The sequence below is a fragment of the Oncorhynchus tshawytscha genome, unplaced genomic scaffold (assembly GCF_018296145.1).
Source record: "Oncorhynchus tshawytscha isolate Ot180627B unplaced genomic scaffold, Otsh_v2.0 Un_contig_1921_pilon_pilon, whole genome shotgun sequence".
NCBI classification, from domain to species: Eukaryota; Metazoa; Chordata; class Actinopteri; order Salmoniformes; family Salmonidae; genus Oncorhynchus; species Oncorhynchus tshawytscha.
The window spans coordinates 113,418-128,630 of record NW_024609420.1 but is presented as its reverse complement, the minus strand read 5'-3'; the positions used below and the strand labels follow the sequence as shown (position 1 = coordinate 128,630).

General features: G+C 43.6%; 1 protein-coding gene across 1 annotated transcript in view; it reads left to right on the top strand.

Annotated features, from left to right (window-relative positions):
- The first annotated feature begins 655 nt into the window (after positions 1–655).
- Positions 656–15,213, top strand: part of LOC112240027 (trinucleotide repeat-containing gene 18 protein-like) — an 89,673-nt gene continuing 75,115 nt past the window's right edge. Inside the window, 2 exon segments of the mRNA XM_042315228.1 lie at positions 656–804; positions 2,596–2,926. Of these exon segments, the coding sequence (XP_042171162.1) occupies positions 2,728–2,926 (199 nt within the window). The 5' untranslated portion in view covers positions 656–804; positions 2,596–2,727.

Below are 15,213 nucleotides of genomic sequence, written 5' to 3'. Positions count from 1 at the left end.
CTGTGGATGGGATTAGGGCTGTGAGAGATGGGTTATGGGTTATTTAGAATGTTGAGAGGGTTTGATGGGTAGAGACCTGTGGATGGGATTAGGGCTGTGAGAGATGGGTTATGGGTTATTTAGAATGTTGAGAGGGTTTGATTTAACAAGTTGTGTTTTATGCCTTAAGCACCGTGATAAACATATAGCCTACACCCCTCCCCTTGCATATAGGTGCCATTACAGACCATAATGCATCACGGTCAAACAGCTGTTACATTAACACCCATAACACTGCTTGTAACGCCCCTACACACTATAACAGCATTTATTGCGTTTAACGGGCCAGAGTCGCCCCCCCTCCTGCCTGACTGCAGAGCTGTGTGAGTCTCTGCTGCGGTCCTGAAAACTCTCTACACAGACTTGTTCTATCAGCAAGGAACACCAGGGCCGCCTGGAAACCGACTCCCCCCCCAAAATTCCCACTGCTTGTTTTTGAAGGCAGGGGCCATTTGAAACAGTCAGACTCCTTGGGCCATAATTGGTTTTTATAGAGTTGGCGCTGGACCCAAGTGTATACATCCGGGTGACTGACACCTCCCTCGGCCAATCAGAGAGTGAGTTGCGGAGGTCCTTGTAAAAACAATGCGCGTTTCATTGCGGAGGATTTTAATGGTCTGACGAGGGGCCTTGTCCCCCCCCCGCTCCTTTAGGACGGCCCAGATGGACCACAGAACAGAACGGCCTGATAACAGTACAGAACCAAAGGATCGATTCAGACCAAAATACGGATTTTACTGGTTTCTAAACACGTTTCCTTCTCAAGTAAGAGGCTAACTTGTTCTCCGTACTGTCACTCTCGTCGCCTAATATCGCAAAACCTGGTTAAAAAAAACTGTTTTAACATGTTTCTGCTTAAAGGTTAATCAGTAAAAAAAAAGGCGGGGGGTGGCTGTGTTTATCGTTACTTTGAAACGTTGTTGTTGGATCTGCTCGTTGTTAGATACAGGAGAACAGCAGCGTTTACTGCTTTAAAGTTTAGTTTCATAATAATGGACCTGAGAAAAGTTTGAAACGTGGCCGCCGGAGCCTCTCCCTGCGCCGCATGGCCTGCAGCACTGCACCCCTCCACTAACCGGGTGTCTCGGTGCCTCGGAATCAAATATTATCGCATCTTTATAGAAATATAAACCGTCCAAATAATGTGATTTAAAAAATAATATTTGATCAGATCTGCTGCCTGCCACGACTCAAAAATCCGCGGTGTGACCAGGCAACACGCCACTCTGCCAGGTTGAAGGTTAAAATTCAACATTTAGCCCGTTGTTTATGAAAAATTATTATTTTACTTTTAATTAGACTTTTAGCGTATATTTATTTTTTATAACGCTCAAATAGCGTTTTGGTAACCTGTACCTAAGCAGACTGTATGTAGTCCACAACAAGAAGCAACTGCTGAGAAACCTGGGATTAATTACGGATGATTTGGACGAGTTGACCATTCAGGTTTTCTTTTCCAGCACGAAAAGTCCGTTTTTTAATTGTTATGTTTTAACGTTTCAGATCGCCTACATAAGAGTCATTCAAGACTACCGTTTAGATAATTATTCTACATTAAAAACAACGCGAGACTAGCCGAGTCTACTCGCTTGGCTGCATTTGGCATAAAACACACATTAAATGTTATTTATCGGGCTGTTTAGTGTGTTGTAAATACACACCAACTAAACAGACTCGGCAGTAGGCTGCCATCTAATCTTTATAGAAATAGTGTTTTCTTACATTTGAAACCTTTTCCGTGACCAACACACGGTCGCCGAGGAGTGGTGTGAACAGCCGTCTGGGTGTGAACGGGCTGGGGTCAGATCCTCCAGGCGGCCTCGGGGATATCTTAACACTAACTGCGGATCAAGAGGCTCCAACACACCGCTAAACTCTTCTGATCAACGAGACGGGCTCTTCTGCAACCGTATTTATCTCTATTGGTTTTAATATATATTTGATGCGCCTGTGATATTTACGGTGTATTGGTTTCATATGGAGCCTTTGGTCGGTGGAGCTGGCTGGTTCAGGGCTGGCGGAACAACTCGGCCATCGAGGCTATTCTAGAAGGAATCCATATTATAGAAGGAATCCATTTGACGACGAGTGTTTTTGGCTGAGCGTTTTTTTTTGGATCATTGGGATCCTGATACCTCCAGTCTGTTCCAACTAACCGCTCAGTCCCCTGCCCCGTCAGCGGGAAGAGCGACGGCTTCACCGTCTGCCCGAGAGTCGCGGAAGAAACGCAGCTGGTCAACTAAACCTTTTCAATAATCATATTATTATTATTAGCACACAGTGGCTCATATGAAGGGTCTCTACAACCGCTTAACCGTTATTCCCATTTGCGCGTTTATGGAAGATTGTAAATTAAGTTTTTAAAGTGTTTTTCCAAACTGCGTCATTACCCCTCTAATGGACCGAGCTCCGTAGATTCCGGTAGGCTCTTGGGTAAAAAAACGACTGAAAATCCCCCCCAAAAACCCTTCTGTTACTAGTCTTATGATCTGACCTCGCCAGAGACAGACGTACGGTGTGATTGTATGTCAAGCGATTTGCTTGGTGTTTTTATAGGTCAGGATGTCGATGGTCATGGATCCACAGGGAGACCCACCGCCAGCCTAGCCTTTAGCGGCTCTTTGGGAACACTATCCCGGACACAGTGCTAGCTCCGGACGCTCCACTACCCCCCCCACACACTGGAGAATGGATGGCCGAGATTTCGGACCCCCTCGGTCTGTCCATGTTCCCCCTCCCCTGTTGGCCATGGAGACCCACCGACTCGGAGCTGCTGCAGCAGCCAGGAGGATCCCTCCCTCGCCCGGACACTTGGGCACAGGGCACCCAGCAAACCTCCACGTCGGGAAATTCCTTCCAACGGTCATGAACCTCCATCCACATCACAGTAAGATCTATCTATCTATCTATCTATCTATCTATCTATCTATCTATCTATCTATCTATCTATCTATCTATCTATCTATCTATCTATCTATCTATCTACTTCACAAGATATAAATATATATATTAGGCTTTATGTAGGTTAATGTAGTAATGACACTTCACAGATATAAATATATATATATATAGGCTTTATGTAGGTTAATGTAATGACACTTCACAGATATATATATATATATATATAGGCTTTATGTAGGTTAATGTAATGACACTTCACAGATATATATATATATATAGGCTTTATGTAGGTTAATGTAATGACACTTCACAGATATAAATATATATATTAGGCTTTATGTAGGTTAATGTAATGACACTTCACAGATATATATATATATATTAGGCTTTATGTAGGTTAATGTAGTAATGACACTTCACAGATATATATATATATATATATATAGGCTTTATGTAGGTTAATGTAATGACACTTCACAGAACAGTTGTGAGGAACAAGCATATCAGGTAGGGGACAATACAGAGGTGTCAAATCACTCACATTGTATCTGTCACATGCTTAAGTACCAGATAATAACGTGGCTCTATACAGGAAGTACCAGGATGTACCAGGTAATAACATGGCTCTATACAGGAAGTACCAGGTAATAACATGGCTATATACAGGAAGTACCAGGTAATAACATGGCTATATACAGGAAGTACCAGGTAATAACATGGCTATATACAGGAAGTACCAGGTAATAACATGGCTATATACAGGAAGTACCAGGTAATAACATGGCTATATACAGGAAGTACCAGGTAATAACATGGCTATATACAGGAGTATCAGGTAATAACATGGCTATATACAGGAAGTACCATGTAATACCATGGTTATATACAGGAAGTACCAGGTAATAACATGGCTATATACAGGAAGTACCAGGTAATAACATGGTTATATACAGGAAGTACCAGGTAATAAGGAAGTATGGTAATAACATATATACAGGAAGTACCAGGTAATAACATGGCTATATATATACAGGAAGTACCAGGTAATAACATGGCTATATACAGGAAGTACCAGGTAATAACATGGTTATATACAGGAAGTACCAGGTAATAACATGGCTATATACAGGAAGTACCAGGTAATAACATGGTTATATACAGGAAGTACCAGGTAATAACATGGTTATATACAGGAAGTACCAGGTAATAACATGGCTATATACAGGGAGTACCAGGTAATAACATGGTTCCTCTCTAGGTTTCTTCCTAGGTTCTGACCTTTCTAGGGAGTTTTTCCTAGCCACTGTGCTTCTACACCTGCATTGCTTGCTGTTTGGGAAGTTTTAGACTGGGGTTCTGCACAGCACTTTGAGATATCAGCTGATGTAAGAAGGGCTTTATAAAATACATTTGATATACAGAGATCACCGAGTCGATGTGCAGGGGTACGAGGTACTTGAGGTAGCTATGTACATATAGGTAGGGGTAAAGTGACTAAGCAACAGGATAGATGCTAAACAGTAGCAGCAGTGTGTGTGTCAGTGTAAAGGCCTCAGCCTCAGTTCAGCTGGTGGCTGGCTAGGACAACCCAACGAGTGTCCTCTCATATTCCCTTAAAAGACCTTCACTTGGGGAAAAACAAGAAGGAAAAAAAGAAGAGCAATAGTACTGTTTGTCCATTTTCAGACGCCGTAGCCAGTATGCACTTCCTCAAAGATAGTATTGAGTTCCTCTAAGATAACTGGATAGATCTTTGCGATGGGACAGAGTGGTGGATCGAATGTAAACCGTCTCTCAGCTGCTCAACTAGAATCGGCTGTGCAGCTGCCAACGCCTCCAACATGTTGATCCGTTAGAGCCGACAATCAACCCCAGAATTCATACCGCCGGAGCAAGACAGAAACTCAACAAGATAATCAACTTCCCCCTCTGCATTCAGGCAGCCCTTTTACAGTGGATTATGTGTCTATCTGTGGATAGGGGTCCGTTCTCTGAGTACTAGACATGTTTCTAGTGTGGATAGGGGCCCGTTCTCTGAGTACTAGACATGTTTCTATCTGTGGATATGGGTCCATTCTCTGAGTACTAGACAATTCATTGACCACTTAAGCAAGCTAAAGTGGTCAATGAATTGGCCAATGCACCCTGTGTTGGCCTAACTACAGATGAACTGACCTCCAGAGAGGTACCTAACAGTGACATCACATGACCCCGTAGTGGGGTGCACCCTGTGTTGGCCTTACTACAGATGAACTGACCTCCAGAGAGGTACCTAACAGTGACATCACATGACCCCGTAGTGGGGTGCACCCTGTGTTGGCCTTACTACAGATGAACTGACCTCCAGAGAGGTACCTAACAGTGACACCACATGACCCCGTAGTGGGAAATCAGACACACCGCGCTACAGACACCTCCCCTTTATGAGTAGTGTACATTTATAATAATCTTTGTGGTAAAATATTATAGTACAGTACAGGCCTGTTCAATGTCTGAGTCGTGTTTTCCGTAGTGATTTCACATGCTGCCCTTCATTCCAGTGTTGATGAGGATAAATGTGTTTTCGTTTGGTTTTTTCATTTAAGAACATACCGTGTTGACATTCCTGATTGTACCTCTCAGCAGGCCTTAGACGAGTCATGATCATATGGAATCAGGGCTGTACCAACTGATCATATGGAATCAGGGATGTACCAACTGATCATATATGGAATCAGGGATGTACCAACTGATCATATGGAATCAGGGATGTACCAACTGATCATATATGGAATCAGGGATGTACCAACTGATCATATGGAATCAGGGATGTACCAACTGATCATATATGGAATCAGGGATGTACCAACTGATCATATGGAATCAGGGATGTACCAACTGATCATATGGAATCAGGGATGTACCAACTGATCATATATGGAATCAGGGATGTACCAACTGATCATATGGAATCAGGGATGTACCAACTGATCATATGGAATCAGGGATGTACCAACTGATCATATGGAATCAGGGATGTACCAACTGATCATATATGGAATCAGGGATGTACCAACTGATCATGTATGGAATCAGGGATGTACCAACTGATCACGTATGGAATCAGGGATGTACCAACTGATCACGTATGGAATCAGGGATGTACCAACTGATCACATATGGAATCAGGGATGTACCAACTGATCACATATGGAATCAGGGATGTACCAACTGATCACATATGGAATCAGGGATGTACCAACTGATCACATATGGAATCAGGGATGTACCAACTGATCACATATGGAATCAGGGCTGTACCAACTGATTACATATGGAATCAGGGATGTACAAACTGATCACATATGGAATCAGGGATGTACCAACTGATCATATATGGAATCAGGGAAGAACCAACGCTTATGGATTTTCTTAAATAAACAACAAAATGCTACAGTAACTTTTGGCGTTTTTCCGCTTTACCGAAACCGAACCGTGACCTCGACTGCAGTACATATCGAACCGTGACCTCGCCGGCAGTACATACCGAACCGTGGCCTCGACGGCAGTACATACCGAACTGTGACCTCTACAGCAGTACATACCGAACCGTGGCCTCGACGGCAGTACATACCGAACCGTGACCTCTACAGCAGTACATACCGAACCGTGGCCTCGACGGCAGTACATACCGAACCGTGACCTCTACAGCAGTACATACCGAACCGTGACCTCTACGGCAGTACATACCGAACCGTGACCTCTACGGCAGTACACACCGAACCGTGACCTCGATGGCAGTACACCGAACCGTGACCTCTACGGCAGTACATACCGAACATTTATATAACCCTGGAGACCAGACCTCTGGTAACGTGGGTCATATTTATATAACCCTGGAGACCAGACCTCTGGTAACGTGGGTCATATTTATATAACCCTGGAGACCAGACCTCTGGTAACGTGGGTCATATTTATATAACCCTGGAGACCAGACCTCTGGTAACGTGGGTCATATTCATATAACCCTGGAGACCGGACCTCTGGTAACGTGGGTCATATTCATATAACCCTGGAGACCAGACCTCTGGTAACGTGGGTCATATTTATATAACCCTGGAGACCAGACCTCTGGTAACGTGGGTCATATTTATATAACCCTGGAGACCAGACCTCTGGTAACGTGGGTCATATTTATATAACCCTGGAGACCAGACCTCTGGTAACGTGGGTCATATTCATATAACCCTGGTCCAGACCTCTGGTTATAACGATGAAATGATCATTTTATATAACCAACTGGAGACTGGTCTGTGCTCTGGGTTATAACGATGAAATGATACATTGTATCAACATAAAGTCAACTCAGACTGGACTGTGCTCTTGGTTATAACGTGATGAAATGATACATTGTATCAACATAAAGTCAACTCAGACTGGTCTGTGCTCTTGGTTATAACAGATTAAATGATACATTGTATCAACATAAAGGACTCTGTGCTCTTGGGTCATAACAGAAGTGATACATTGTATCAACATAAAGTCAACTCAGACTGGTCTGTGCTCTTGGTTATAACCGATGAAATGATACATTGTATCAACATAAAGTCAACTCAGACTGGTCTGTGCTCTTGGTTATAACCGATAAAATGATACATTGTATCAACATAAAGTCAACTCAGACTGGTCTGTGCTCATTGGTTATAACCGACTGGTCTGTGCTCTTGGTTAAACAGATGATACATTGTATCAACATAAAGTCAACTCAGACTGGCCTGTGCTCTTGGTTATAACAGATGAAATGATACATTGTATCAACATAAAGTCAACTCAGACTGGTCTGTGCTCTTGGTTATAACAGATGAAATGATACATTGTATCAACATAAAGTCAACTCAGACTGGTCTGTGCTCTTGGTTATAACAGATGAAATGATACATTGTATCAACATAAAGTCAACTCAGACTGGTCTGTGCTCTTGGTTATAACAGATGAAATGATACATTGTATCAACATTGGAGCAGTGAGCGAAGCCAGCAATGTAAGGAATGTAGAAATCTAACAACCGATGACTCATCAGGGTCTGGTGTCTGCATCCCTACTCGCCAACGCTGACGGAAGAATAGATGTTTATGAAGAGGGGGACGGAGAGACGCGAGCGACTGAAGGCTGGTAGTGGAGGTTAGCGCGTGGATTACAGCTGCAACACGTGATCTGCGCATGAAAGCGAAGAGGGACGTTGGACCTGCGCGCGCGTTCAAGAGACAAGTGGCAGTTGGGTTTAAATTCAACAGGATTTCAACAGCGGGTTTGTTATTGATCGGTCGGGAGTGTCGTAGGAAACGGTTACTACGGTATTCTGAAATGTTGGTATTACCGTGCAATAAATACTACTGTGCATGTGACTACATTTTTAAAAAAAAAAAGCGTATTGTTGTTTTGGACTATTCTCAAAGAGAACATTAGACCTTTTAAAAATATATAATTTTATGTAACCTTTGAGATTAGTCTTATTTCCAGTTTTAATGCAAGATATGAATTTGCCACAATGTTTGTTCTTCAAATGATGTATTTCATAAAAACTGAAAAGTAAGTAAATAGCCCACATGAACTTGAAAAAATGTATTCCAGGTTTTGTTTTTCCAGGGTTCAGGGTTTTCACTCTCAAACGCACGTTGTTTTAATAGAAAATCCAATATTGCTTTTCTCCACAACGATGCTCAAACCACACCAGGAGACCACTACTGAGGTTTGGGGGAAAATCTGAGACATTTCCATTTTTGGGTGAAGTTACCCTTTAATTCAAGTGAGAACCGAGCAAGAGGCTGTTGTTGTTTATCACCTAGCAAGAGGCTGTTGTTGTTTATCACCTAGCAAGAGGCTGTTGTTGTTTATCACCGAGCAAGAGGCTGTTGTTGTTTATCACCTAGCAAGAGGCTGTTGTTGTTTATCACCTAGCAAGAGGCTGTTGTTGTTTATCACCTAGCAAGAGGCTGTTGTTGTTTATCACCTAGCAAGAGGCCGTTGTTGTTTAGCGCCTAGCAAGAGGCTGTTGTTGTTTATCACCTAGCAAGAGGCTGTTGTTGTTTAGCACCTAGCAAGAGGCTGTTGTTGTTTATCACCTAGCAAGAGGCTGTTGTTGTTTATCACCTAGCAAGAGGCTGTTGTTGTTTATCACCTAGCAAGAGGCTGTTGTTGTTTATCACCTAGCAAGAGGCTGTTGTTGTTTATCACCTAGCAAGAGGCTGTTGTTGTTTATCACCTAGCAAGAGGCTGTTGTTGTTTATCACCTAGCAAGAGGCCGTTGTTGTTTATCACCTAGCAAGAGGCCGTTGTTGTTTAGCGCCTAGCAAGAGGCCGTTGTTGTTTAGCACCTAGCAAGAGGCCGTTGTTGTTTATCACCTAGCAAGAGGCCGTTGTTGTTTAGCGCCTAGCAAGAGGCCGTTGTTGTTTAGCGCCTAGCAAGAGGCCGTTGTTGTTTAGCGCCTAGCAAGAGGCCGTTGTTGTTTAGCGCCTAGCAAGAGGCCGTTGTTGTTTAGCGCCTAGCAAGAGGCTGTTGTTGTTTAGCACCTAGCAAGAGGCCGTTGTTGTTTAGCGCCTAGCAAGAGGCCGTTGTTGTTTAGCGCCTAGCAAGAGGCCGTTGTTGTTTAGCGCCTAGCAAGAGGCTGTTGTTGTTTAGCGCCTAGCAAGAGGCTGTTGTTGTTTAGCGCCTAGCAAGAGGCCGTTGTTGTTTAGCGCCTAGCAAGAGGCCGTTGTTGTTTAGCGCCTAGCAAGAGGCCGTTGTTGTTTAGCACCTAGCAAGAGGCCGTTGTTGTTTAGCGCCTAGCAAGAGGCCGTTGTTGTTTAGCGCCTAGCAAGAGGCCGTTGTTGTTTAGCGCCTAGCAAGAGGCCGTTGTTGTTTGGCGCCCGGCAAGGGGAGGCCGTTGTTGTTGTTGTTTGGCGCCCGGCAAGGGGAGGCTGTTGTTGTTTGGACTCATCGTTAGTGTTTACTGGTGGGAGGGGTAGAACCATCTAGAGAGCGTGGTGAGGACAGGGGAATGTGTGTGTGTTAGTGTTTACGTGTGTGTGTGTGTTAGTGTTTACGTGTGTGTGTTTTCTTGCTAGTCATCAGAAGTGATATGTTTTCTCAGCTCCACAACCATCTCTAAACACTTGTGTGATTTGTAGCTGTGGGGGATTAGAGGTGAGGTGTGTGTGTTGCAGCGCAGTCTGGCAGTTGAAATACTTTTCCATGAGAGGAGCCATTTTGTTCACACACACAGTTTTTGTTGAAGTTTTTTGTGTGGAATTTCAGATAAATATCCTCTGGTTGCTTCTCCTCTCCAGAATGAAGGGTATTTATATCTCTAGTGACCCACATCCTCTCCTCTCCTCTCCAGAATGAAGGGTATTTATCTCTAGTGACCCACCTTCTCCTCTCCAGAATGAAGGATATTTATCTCTCTAGTGACCCACATCCTCTCCTCTCCTTTCCAGAATGAAGGGTATTTATCTCTAGTGACCCACCTTCTCCTCTCCAGAATGAAGGATATTTATCTATAGTGACCCACCTTCTCCTCTCCAGAATGAAGGATATTTATCTATAGTGACCCACCTTCTCCTCTCCAGAATGAAGGATATTTATCTATAGTGACCCACCTTCTCCTCTCCAGAATGAAGGATATTTATCTCTGGTGACCCACCTTCTCCTCTCCAGAATGAAGGATATTTATCTCTCGTGACCCACCTTCTCCTCTCCAGAATGAAGGATATTTATCTCTGGTGACCCATCTTCTCCTCTCCAGAATGAAGGATATTTATCGCTAGTGACTCACCTTCTCCTCTCCTCTCCAGAATGAAGGATATTTATCTCTAGTGACCCACCTTCTCCTCTCCAGAATGAAGGATATTTATCCAAAAACAAAAGTGCTCAACATACAAAAACACAACAGAGCCGAAGGTTACAATGTGTGACAAACTAATTAACCTCTCACAGGTGCTACCACTTACAAGGAGGGGGAGGAAAAACAATTGGCAGCTAATAGGCCGGTGACGTCTAGTGACCCACCTTCTCCTCTCCAGAATGAAGGATATTTATCTCTAGTGACTCACCTTTTCTTCTCCTCTCCAGAATGAAGGGTATTTATCTCTAGTGACCCACCTTCTCCTCTCCTCTCCAGAATGAAGGATATTTATCTCTAGTGACCTCCTTCTCCTCCAGAATGAAGGGTATTTATCTCTAGTGACCCACATCCTCTCCTCTCCAGAATGAAGGGTGTTTATCTCTTGAGACCCACCTTCTCCTCTCCTCTTCAGAATGAAGGATATTTATATCTAGTGACCCACCTTCTCCTCTCCTCTCCAGAATGAAGGATATTTATATCTAGTGACCCACCTTCTCCTCTCCAGAATGAAGGATATTTATCTCTAGTGACTCACCTTCTCTCTCAGAATGAAGGGTTTTTATCTCTAGTGACCCACCTTCTCCTCTCCAGAATGAAGGATATTTATCTCTAGTGACCCATCTTCTCCTCTCCAGAATGAAGGATATTTATCTCTAGTGACCCACCTTCTCCTCTCCAGAATGAAGGATATTTATCTCTAGTGACTCACCTTTTCTTCTCCTCTCCAGAATGAAGGATATTTATCTCTAGTGACTCACCTTTTCTTCTCCTCTCCAGAATGAAGGGTATTTATCTCTAGTGACCCACCTTCTCCTCTCCTCTCCAGAATGAAGGATATTTATCTCTAGTGACCTCCTTCTCCTCCAGAATGAAGGGTATTTATCTCTAGTGACCCACATCCTCTCCTCTCCAGAATGAAGGGTATTTATCTCTTGAGACCCACCTTCTCCTCTCCTCTCCAGAATGAAGGATATTTATCTCTAGTGACTCACCTTCTCCTCTCCTCTCCAGAATGACGGGTATTTATCTCTAGTGACCCACCTTCTCCTCTCCAGAATGAAGGATATTTATCTCTAGTGACTCACCTTCTCTCCAGAATGAAGGGTTTTTATCTCTAGTGACCCACCTTCTCCTCTCCAGAATGAAGGATATTTATCTCTGGTGACCCATCTTCTCCTCTCCAGAATGGATATTTATCGCTAGTGACTCACCTTCTCCTCTCCTCTCCAGAATGAAGGATATTTATCTCTAGTGACCCACCTTCTCCTCTCCAGAATGAAGGATATTTATCTCTAGTGACTCACCTTTTCTTCTCCTCTCCAGAATGAAGGGTATTTATCTCTAGTGACCCACCTTCTCCTCTCCTCTCCAGAATGAAGGATATTTATCTCTAGTGACCTCCTTCTCCTCCAGAATGAAGGGTATTTATCTCTAGTGACCCACATCCTCTCCTCTCCAGAATGAAGGGTATTTATCTCTTGGTACCCACCTTCTCCTCTCCTCTCAGAATGAAGGATATTTATCTCTAGTGACTCACCTTCTGGTCCTCTCCAGAATGACGGGTATTTATCTCTAGTGACTCACCTGGATCTGTGTCCTCTCCAGAATGACGGTGTATTTATCTCAGTGACCCACCTTCTCCTCTCCAGAATGAAGGGTATTTATCTCTGGTGACCTGCCTTCTCCTCTGAATGAAGTTTTATCTCAGGTGACCCACCTTCTCCTCTCCAGAATGAAGAGCTTTATCTGGTTTTATGAATGGAGCTGTGTGTGTAGTGGTTTAGAGGCAGAGTTGTTTGTCAGATAGTGACGTCAGTGGGTATTTTAACATGCCATGACACACACACCACCCCGTGCCCAACCCTGGTTGGTGACAGGAGCTGTGTGGTTTATATGAATGGAGCTTGTGGTGTATGTATGCAATGTGTGTGTCAGTGTGTTGTGTACAGTGTGTGTGTTGGTGCAGTGTGTTGTGTGGGTGCAGTGTGTGTGTGTGTGGTGCAGTGTGTGTTGTGTATGAATGGAGCTGTGTGTTGGTAGTGTGTGTGTGGTTTGGTACAGTGTGTGTGTGGTGCAGTGTGTGTGTGTGTGGAGTGTGTGTGTGTTTATATGTGTGTGTGTGTGTGTGTGTGTGTGTTTATATGAATGTGCTCTGTGTGTGTGTGTGTCTAGTGTGTGTTGGTACAGTGTAGTGTGTGTGTGTTGGTGCAGTGTGTGTGTTTATAGTGTGTGTGCTCTGTGGTCATTCTATCAGTGACAGCTTTATGCTATCTTGTTTCCCCTCTATTCATCTAAGACACACTGTGTGAGCGCTGACCAGTGGACATGGTGCCATGGTAACAGAGAGACTCAGCCTGTAAGCGTTCCCTACTCCTCTCTTCTTCTGTGGTTTGTGTTTTATAATGGAGCTCTAGTGGTTTATATGAATGGAGCTCTAGTGGTTTATATGAATGGAGCTCTAGTGGTTAATATGAATGGAGCTCTAGTGGTTTATATGAATGGAGCTCTAGTGGTTTATATGAATGGAGCTCTAGTGGTTTATATGAATGGAGCTCTAGTGGTTTATATGAGTGGAGCTCTAGTGGTTTATATGAATGGAGCTCTAGTGGTTTATATGAATGGAGCTCTAGTGGTTTATATGAATGGAGCTCTAGTGGTTTATATGAATGGAGCTCTAGTGGTTTATATGAATGGAGCTCTAGTGGTTTATATGAGTGGAGCTCTAGTGGTTTATATGGATGGAGCTCTAGTGGTTTATATGGATGGAGCTCTAGTGGTTTATATGGATGGAGCTCTAGTGGTTTATATGGATGGAGCTCTAGTGGTTTATATGGATGGAGCTCTAGTGGTTTATATGAGTGGAGCTCTAGTGGTTTATATGAGTGGAGCTCTAGTGGTTTATATGAGTGGAGCTCTAGTGGTTTATATGAGTGGAGCTCTAGTGGTTTATATGAGTGGAGCTCTAGTGGTTTATATGAGTGGAGCTCTAGTGGTTTATATGAGTGGAGCTCTAGTGGTTTATATGAATGGAGCTCTAGTGGTTTATATTAATGGAGCTCTAGTGGTTTATATTGATGGAGCTCTAGTGGTTTATATTGATTCACCCAGTTCAATGTAACAGTGATATGTTTAGGATACTGTCATTCATATTCACCCAGTTCAATGTAACAGTGACAGGTTTAGGTTACTGTCATTCATATTCACCCAGTTCAATGTAACAGTGATAGGTTTAGGTTACTGTCATTCATATTCACCCAGTTCAATGTAACAGTGACAGGTTTACATAATTTTCCCCTATACCCATCATGAGGTTGCTACAACCTAGCGTACGAATGAAAAGTTTATTATGAAGGAGCACACTGGTCGAGAGACACATTGGACAAATGAAGGAGATAGTGACACGTACAATATCGCCTTGAAAAGTCTTGTCTGCATCTAGCTGTTCTAGGGTGTGATCATTAGTCAACTCTTGCCTGCATCTAGCTGTTCTGGGGGTGTGATCATTAGTCCAGACTCTTGCCTGCATCTAGCTGTTCTAGGGTGTGATCATTATTCCAGACTCTTGCCTGCATCTAGCTGTTCTAGGGTGTGATCATTAGTCCAGACTCTTGCCTGCATCTAGCTGTTCTATCTATCTAGCTGTTCTAGGGTGTGATCATTAGTCCAGACTCTTGCCTGCATCTAGCTGTGTCCAGACTCTTGCCTGCATCTAGCTGTTCTAGGGTGTGATCATTATTCCAGACTCTTGCCTGCATCTAGCTGTTCTAGGGTGTGATCATTATTCCAGACTCTTGCCTGCATCTAGCTGTTCTAGGGTGTGATCATTAGTCAACTCTTGTCTGCATCTAGCTGTTCTAGGGTGTGATCATTAGTCCAGACTCTTGCCTGCATATTGCTGTTCTAGGGTGTGATCATTAGTCCAGACTCTTGTCTGCATCTAGCTGTTCTAGGGGTGTGATCATTAGTCCAGACTCTTGCCTGCATCTAGCTGTTCTAGGGGTTTGATCATTAGTCCAGACTCTTGCCTGCATCTAGCTGTTCTAGGGTGTGATCATTATTCCAGACTCTTGCCTGCATCTAGCTGTTCTAGGGTGTGATCTTTAGTCAACTCTTGTCTGCATCTAGCTGTTCTAGGGTGTGATCATTAGTCCAGACTCTTGCCTGCATATTGCTGTTCTAGGGTGTGATCTTTAGTCAACTCTTGTCTGCATCTAGCTGTTCTAGGGGTGTGATCATTAGTCCAGACTCTTGCCTGCATCTAGCTGTTCTAGGGGTTTGATCATTAGTCCAGACTCTTGCCTGCATCTAGCTGTTCTAGGGGTGTGATCATTATTCCAGACTCTTGCCTGCATCTAGCTGTTCTAGGGTGTGATCATTATTCCAGACTCTTGCCTGCATCTAGCTGTTCTAG